General features: G+C 36.4%; 2 protein-coding genes across 2 annotated transcripts; both read left to right on the plus strand.

Moving 5' to 3' along the window:
• The first annotated feature begins 689 nt into the window (after window positions 1-689).
• Window positions 690-3139, plus strand: LOC114756455 (G-type lectin S-receptor-like serine/threonine-protein kinase LECRK2). Its single transcript, XM_028945401.1, has one exon. It carries the CDS (start codon window positions 690-692, stop codon window positions 3033-3035), a length of 2346 nt encoding a protein of 781 aa, XP_028801234.1. The 3' UTR covers window positions 3036-3139.
• Window positions 3140-5410: 2271 nt separating this feature from the next.
• On the plus strand, window positions 5411-8096 carry LOC114756456 (G-type lectin S-receptor-like serine/threonine-protein kinase LECRK1). The gene has a single exon (XM_028945402.1). It carries the CDS (start codon window positions 5411-5413, stop codon window positions 7808-7810), a length of 2400 nt encoding a protein of 799 aa, XP_028801235.1. The 3' UTR covers window positions 7811-8096.
• Window positions 8097-8734: the final 638 nt, after the last annotated feature.

The following is an 8734-nucleotide window of genomic DNA, read 5'->3' on the forward strand; positions in this document are numbered from 1 at the left end:
AGTACCACCTGATCCCTGGGATTGGTAGGCTAACCTGAATTTATTTTTTAATTTTATTAATTATTATAATTATATTATTATATTTTAATCATATCCAAAAAATTAAAAAATACCAATATCATTTATTTGGTGTTCTCAATAAGTATTTGAAGCAAAAATAGAAATTCCATTATATTTTCTTTATATTGTGTGAGGAAAAAATAATTTTAAAAAAAAGAAATTAATAATTCTCGGGTCGGCCAACCCACCATGACAAACTTTAGCCAACCTGTTATTATACGGGCATTTTCAAACCGTTTAACCTTGACCCATCTTGGGTCAATTCTAACCCGTCCCGGTGGCCCATATTACCACTGTTGCATCCCGTGAGACTCGCTCCAAAGTTAATTGATTAGGCATTGACGAACACATTTCCTTGACTTAAAAATCGTTTTCCTGAACGAAAGAAATTCAATAGAGGTGACATCGCATTAAATCAATTTGCTGTCCTTTAAACAAACCAAACCGGACGGAGAAGTAGCTTTCTCTTTATTATGACAAGGGAAACTTCGTTGCGCCTTCCCAAGAAGACTTGTAATTAGACTTTCACATTTTAAGACCAGTGATAACAGAAGATTATGGCCATTTTAGCAGCAAAAATTATTTTGTTTATCAGTACGTAGTTCTTCTGCTCTCTGATTGTAGTAGCTATGGCTAACGTTGCTTCAAACATTTACTTTCTTCTTTTATTATCATTTCTTTGTGAAAGATATGAAATAGCTTCTGCAAAAATAATAGAACTCGGAGATTCTCTTTCCCCCACTATTCCTCATCCTTCATGGCCTTCACCTTCGGGTCGATTTGCATTTGGCTTTTATCAGCAAGGCAATGGCTTCAAAGTTGGGATTTGGTTGTTCGGCAACATTACTGATACAATCGTTTGGACTGCAAATCGTGATGATCCTCCTGTCTCCTCAAATGCAACGCTAGTTCTAACAAAGAACGGTGAGCTTGTTCTACAAACAGGTCAAGGGCGAAATTCTCCTATTGCTAGCATTTTAGAGCCTGCAAACTCAGCATCTATGCTCGATTCTGGGAACTTCGTGCTTTATGGAAGAAATCACAGGGTTATTTGGCAAAGTTTTGATTTCCCCACTAACACCATATTAGGAGGTCAAAATTTATCTACCAAACATGGATTGCTTTCTGATTTGTCGGAATCGAACCATTCAAGTGGACATTTCGTTCTTAAAATGCAGGATGATGGGAACCTTGTTGCCTACCCTTTGAACAGTGAAAGGAGCGATGATGCTTTCTGGGCCTCAAATACTTTGGACACAACCATCTCACAACTAACTCTTAATCTTTCAGGCTCTCTTTGCTTGGGGAATGATACAAATCTCATTAAGGTAATAATTGCCCCTAGCAAACATGTTGGAAAGAACACAAGCTTAATCTACCGTGCTACACTGGATGTAGATGGTAATTTTAGGTTGTATGTTCACACATCTGAGAAGAATGGTCGCTTCACTAGCCAAATTGTGTGGCAAGCTATTTCTGATCATTGTCAAGTCAATGGCTTTTGTGGCTTGAATAGTTATTGCTCCATCGTCACTGGCAAAGCCGAATGTAAGTGTTATCCTGGATTCAAGCCAATCAATGCAAACAATAACATGTTCTTGGTTTGTGAACAGACGATAAAAAATGACTGTATTACTAGTAAAGATCCAAGGATGCTATACAATATTAGCAACCCATTGCAACATATGGAATGGAGCCTTGTTCCTTATTTGGTTATTTCACTAGAAATGGAAGCTTGTGGGAAGTCTTGCCAGGAAGACTGTGATTGTGCGGCAGTGCTACATGAAGCTGGCATCTGCAAGAAGTATAAGCTGCCGCTTAGATTTGGCAGAATTAATCAAAATACATCAGCCACAGCCCTCTTCAAGCTGCCTTCAGGAATTGCCATCACTACTACTCCAAATCCAAGGAGTCCTTTGGTTCAGGTTGATCACAAGAAAAATCTCATTTTGACTTTGATCTTCACTTTAGGTTCAATTTCATTTGTTTGCTTAGTCATCGCAATGTCTATTTTCTTCATCTACAAGCGTCAAGTCCATTCATACAGAAAGCTTTCTGCAAGTACGAACCTAGGATTTACTGAGGATTGTAGTCTGCGAATTTTTTCCTTTGATGAGTTGGTCAATTCAACAGGAAATTTCACAGAAGAAGTTGGTCGAGGATCTTTTGGAGTGGTTTACAAAGGGATAATTCGAGGAAGCAATAGAAGGATTATTGTGAAGAAACTAGATATTGTTGTTGATGAAGGAGAAAAAGAATTCCAAGCTGAAATCACTGCAATTGCTCGAACTCATCACAGAAATCTAGTTCAGCTCATTGGTTATTGCAATGATGGTTCAAGAAAGCTACTTGTTTATGAATATATGAGCAATGGATCTCTAGCAGATTTTTTGTTCAAGGCGGAGATGCATCTATCTTGGAAACAAAGAGTCAAGATTGCATTAGATGTAGCAAGGGGAATCCTATATCTACATGAAGAGTGTGAAGTTTGTATCATCCATTGTAATATCAAGCCTCAAAACATTCTCTTGGATGAAATGTGGACAGCGAAGATATCTGATTTTGGACTGGCAAGGCTATCAATGCCAGGACACTCAATAATGGCATTAACAAGTGGCTACATAGCACCTGAACGACAAAAAGACGCATTAGCAACTGTTAAAGTTGACATCTACAGTTATGGCGTGGTGCTGTTGGAGATCATATGTTGTAGAAGGAATATAGATGTGAAGGTTTCTTCAGAAGAGGAAATAATGCTTTCAAGTTGGGTGTATAATTGCTTTGTGAGAGGGGAACTGAACAAGTTGGTAGTAGATGAAGATGTGGAATGGAGGACATTTGAGAGAATGGTGAAGGTGGCCTTATGGTGTGTCCAAGAGGACTTGTCCTCGCGTCCTTCAATGAGGAAAGTACTATTGATGCTGGAAGGTTTGAAGGATATTCCAATTCCTCCATCTCCATCCCTTTTTGTTTGATCATCTTTAAAATTACAATGTATAAGCGTTTGATTTTGCATTCGCCTTTAACTTTGAATTTTGTGTGTGCGTGCGTTTGATAATTTTAATTTTATTGTCCACTAGAGCTTGCTGTAGTTTGTGTTTAGAATGCATAGGACTTAATTTATGGAAAAAGGTTTATCTGTTTGTTCGTCAAACTTCCTGGGATAAACACGATATTCACCCTAAAAATTAATTCAAAATTAATTAAACTCATACAGTTTTTTTTTTGGTGCGATCAAACTCATAAAATTTAGTTATGTAGTAATAATTTCTTTTGAAATGATCATTCCTATGCGAAAGTATTCAACAATCACTACTTATTTCAATAGGAAAGAAAAAGTTCTCTCTGTTTTTTTTCCCTCGATATATTGATATAGGAGATCAGACAAATGAATGGATGATGACCTTGTTTCTGAAGACAAAATTGTTTTGGAAGGAAAGAAAATTTTCCTCGGAACCATGTGAATCAAATTTCCAAGAAAACAAACTAAGATTATTGATAATAGAGACCTGCCATCATATACAATAAAAGAGAATTATAGGTTTAAAGATCCTAAGAATATGTATATATTGAGACAAGATATATACGACATGTATATTAGCAAAAAAAAAAAAACTTGCCCACAAGAATTTCAATGTAAATAGTTCTTTAATAAGCTTCCAGGGGAATTTTTTTTTAATTAAAGAAACAATTGAAACAAGGTCCCACCTAAGAGAATTAAATACAAACAAGTTCCTCAAAATTATCAAATTATTCTAAGGTTTTAAGAAACTTCATTGTAAGAAATTTTATTTGTTTAATTATCAAATTGTCCTTATTTTTTTAAAATATGTATTGGCAAATAAAAGAGCAATTATTAATAAATTAAAGTGTAATGATTAACAATTATTATGATAGGTATTGACAACTCATGAATTATATTTTTATGATATGCTGAAAAAATGTATTGTTAATACCTGTTGCAATATTAATATGAGATTTTTATGTACAGATGTTTAGTTTCAAACTCTTAAACAAGTAAAATGGTTCCATTAAATATTATAAAGTTCAAGATTTCATAATAACTTAAACGTAAAAAAAAAAAAAAAAAATTCCGAACTCAGGCCAGTTGTCCAAGGCATTGACGAAACGCTTTCTTCGCTTGACCTCAAAAGTCGTTTTCCTCTATGAAAACAGCTCAATAGATTAGTGATTAAGCCAGGCTGACCAAATCAATTTGCTGATTTGCTGAGCCGCCTCCACTCGCAAGCCAAACCAAACTAGATGTGGAACAGGAAATTTAGAAGTGTTAAACAAATTATCATGCTTTATTAGTTTTAGTTATAATGTAAAGTAATATCCAGCACCTTAATCTTATTTTTAGATGCATCTAATATCATGATTTTTTTTTTATGGTTTATCCAGCAGATGTTACTGAAAAAATTAACATCGGAGTGTTAAAAATATGTTCTAGAAAAATAAGATCAGGGTGTTGGATGCATTATTAAAAGAAAAAATTAAGGTACTAGATGCATCTAAAAAATAAGATTGGGGTGTTAATTGGGTCTTTACCTCTTTGTTATATGGTCTTCTCCTAAAAAATGAAAAGTTTTACAAAATGACTTAAAGGGTGAGAAATTTCATAAGGAGTACCAGCTCTACGAGCTTATAGTAGATTTTAAAATACTCAATCGACTTGACAGAAATCTTCAGAAATCTGCATTGATAATTCTTAAGTTAAAAGTTTGATTGCAGGTCTGTAACGGACCTTAGCTTCAAAACTTGATCATTCCTCTCAAATATCTTACCCTTCATATGCACAATTTTCAACAAAAACCAAAAAGAACGTTGTTGAAGAAAAGTCAAGGGCCATTTATACTGTTCTGTTAGAAGTCATTTTTAAATTGCTGGACGAAAACAAAGTCAACAAAGAAGTGACAGAGTGCTAACACATAGTAAATTTGTTGACCCACTCTTGGACAAACCAAACCGGATGGAATGAATACGTTGATTTGTTGCCATTTGGTTGATTTTAATACAGGATGTTCATATATTGACCAAGTCAATTTGTTGCCCCCTATTACCCGAATGCTTTCCAATTGCTACTCCAATTAGCTTCCTCCATGTTCAGATTTTAATTTAGTTGGGGAAAAAATCTTTCAGCTGAAGAAAGTCAAGATAATGAGGATGTAATAGTTAACAATGTGACAAGTGCAACTTCGCTGCGCCTTCCCAAGCAGAATTGTAATTAGACTTTCAAGGGTAAGACTTCTAAGACTAGTGATAACAGTAGATGATCGCCATTTTAGTAGCAAATTAAAAATTAGTTTGTTTATCAGCAACTCCTCTTCTCTTTAATTGTAGAGTACCTATGGCAACCGTTGCTTCAAACGTCTACTTTCTTCTGTTACTATCTTTGCTCCGTGAAAGATTTGAAGCAGCATTTGCAAACCAAATAACCCTTGGGGCATCACTTTCCCCCACTATTCATCCTACTTCATGGCGTTCGTCTTCTGGTCGATTTGCGTTTGGGTTTTATCAGCAAGGCAATGGCTTCAAAGTTGGAATTTGGTTGTTTGGTGATGATGCTACTAATACAATCGTGTGGACCTCAAATCGTGATGAACCTCCAGTCTCCTCAAGTTCAAGGCTGTTTCTGACCAGGAACGGTGAGATTCTTCTACAGATAGGTCCAAGGCAAGAGAAGCGTATTGCTCACAGTGATAACGGAACTGTTCATTCTGCCTCCTTGCTTGATTCTGGCAACTTGGTGTTACAAGACAGAAGTTCCAATATCCTTTGGCAGAGTTTTGATTACCCAACGGATACAATTTTAGGAGGCCAAGTTCTACGAACTGGGGATAGATTGCTTTCTAGCTCATCAAACACCAACCAATCGTCAGGAAGGTTTCAGCTCAAAATGCAAGATGATGGAAACCTCGTTATGTATCCAGCCTATCCATCCACCACACCGTCGGATGCCTACTGGGCCACCATGACAGTGAATGGCGCAGGTTCCAAATTTTATCTTTCACTTGAAAATACATCTCCCTATCTGCGTATCTTAGATGCTAATCGTTCCAACACGGTCATATGGGAACCAAATGATACTGATTTGTCAACTTCAAGTAGCAACGGAAACAACACCATTTACCGTGCAGCCATTGATTACAATGGAGTTTTTCGAGTCTATGCTCATTTTGATGATAAGAATGGAAAACGCCAAGCTAGAAGTGTGTGGTCAGCTTTGGATGTATGCGATGTGAAGAATTTTTGTGGGTTCAATAGTTATTGTACATATATAGACGATAAACCCTTCTGTGATTGTCTTCCTGGAACTGATTATATAGATCAGAGTCAAAATAATCTTGGCTGCGTAAGGAACTTCTCAGATGTTGGGTGCAGAAATGGAGGAGATAATACAGATTTATATTCCATGTTTGGAATGAGTAGCATGTCTTGGAGTGATGCTCCTTACTTTGAAGAACCAATTCCAGAGGAGGACTGCCAATCTTCTTGTCTCAAAGATTGTTATTGTGGGGCTGCAATATACAAGGACGAGCGATGCGGGAAACAAAAGCTTCCATTAAGATATGTTAGAAGACAAACACAAGGATCCTCGTACACAATATACTTCAAGGTGGGAAAAGTAAGCCTCAAAAGCAACAGCACGTCTTCTTTTATACCTGAACCTCCAATAAAGACAACCAGTAAGAAAGCAATTCTGCTTATCACTCTTTTGATCTTAGGTTTTGCTATTCTTTTGTGTTCGGCTATTGCAATATCTGGCCATTTAATTTACAGAATTGGAATTTTAAGTTATAAGAGGTTGCTGGAGGTTGGAGATTTGGGCTTGAACGAAGGGATTACTCTCAGGTTATTTTCGTACAATGAATTGAAGAAAGCAACAAATGGCTTCAAGCAAGAGTTGGGTAAGGGTTCCTTTGGATCAGTTTATAAGGGAAGTTTAGACAAAGGAAGAAGATTGATTGCAGTGAAAAGACTAGAGAAGTTAGTTGAAGAAGGCGAGAGAGAATTCCAAGCTGAAATGCGAGCCATTGGGAAAACACACCACAAAAACTTAGTTCGCTTGCTGGGATATTGTGCTGAGGGATCTAAAAGGCTTTTAGTTTTTGAGTACATGAGCGGTGGTTCCCTTGAGAAGCTTATCTTTGGTGATAGTACTAGACGTCCAGATTGGGATCAAAGAAGAAGAATAGCACTGGACATTGCAAAAGGGCTATTGTATCTGCATGAAGAATGTGGAGCTCCCATCATTCACTGTGACATAAAGCCTCAAAACATATTGATGGATGAGTTCTGGACAGCTAAAATATCTGATTTTGGGCTAGCAAAACTTCTAATGCCGGATCAAACAAGAACCTTCACTGTTGTTAGAGGCACAAGAGGATACTTAGCTCCAGAATGGCAAAAAAATACTCCAATAACAGTGAAAACAGATGTTTATAGCTATGGAATCATGCTTTTGGAAATTCTATTTTGCAGAAGAAACATGGTGATTACCGTGTCACATCCAGAGCAAGTTGTTCTATCCACTTGGGTCTGCAATTGTTTTGTTAGGAGAGAGTTAAAGAAGCTTGTTATTGGGGAAGAAGTGGATAACACATTGCTTGAGAATATGGTGAAAGTGGGGTTATGGTGTATTCAAGATGAACCTTTTCTTCGGCCATCCATGAAGAGTGTAGTGTTAATGCTTGAAGGAATTACTGATGTAGCTATCCCTCCTTGTCCATCTCCTGATTCCATGTGACATTTCTCTCTCTGCTGGGGCCCAAAAAAAAAAAAAACTACAGTGAATCTTGTGTCGTTTTGATGTGCTCTGTTTTATCATTGTGTTTTTGTGTGTAATATGATTTTCTAAGTTTTTTAGCTGCAAATAATATAAGGATGCATTGGAGATTAGTAGTATTCCGATTTCCTTGGTCCAAAATGATTTGCTGTTCTGTAACACCTAAAAAAAAACACACACACACACAGTTATTATTGTTATGTTTCTCGTTTTATTTTAGAATAACATTGTTATATTTTATAGTTGTTAATTCAAATTATCTTGTTTTCATATTTCATATATGTAATAAAAATGTATTGACTTGCCTGGACAATTTTTTTATAATCATAAACTACTCCCCAGTAGAATCCCTTAGCAATCAAGAGGAATATTTTGAAGGGGGAAAAAATGAATTTGGGAGATAAGGTAAATTGAAGCATTACATTTAAGGCCAAATTCAATGTCCAACTATCTCTAATGTTAAATACCAAAGGTAGCAATAGCTAAGTGAGTTCATGTCCTACCCCACTGATCATCACCTTTGAGCTGCTCATTGTGTTCTTCCATACATCATGTCTTCTCTTGGCAAAAGCTTCTAATTTCCTTCTTCTCCGGACTTTCCATTGAAAGCCTTCAGTGATTTTGATTGGGCTGGTTGCTTTTATCTCCTGGCATTATGTTCCAAGAAGTAATAAAACAAATTGAGAAAATTGTTTCTTGCTCTCCTCTTCCAAGGCTGAGTTTCTAAACATATTGAGATCGATTATCATGTGTTCTTGAGAAAATTTACTACGCCATTGGATCTCCCAATCTGGTTCAAGTCTCTTATGACTTAATGGTGAGGTATATATGATGGAGACTATATACTACCTCCGGTCCTTAATATAAGACCCCGTTTGACTTTTT

The sequence above is a fragment of the Neltuma alba genome, unplaced genomic scaffold (assembly GCF_004799145.2).
Source record: "Neltuma alba isolate B1F8T4 unplaced genomic scaffold, ASM479914v2 tig00010413_pilon, whole genome shotgun sequence".
In the NCBI taxonomy this organism is placed as follows: Eukaryota; Viridiplantae; Streptophyta; class Magnoliopsida; order Fabales; family Fabaceae; genus Neltuma; species Neltuma alba.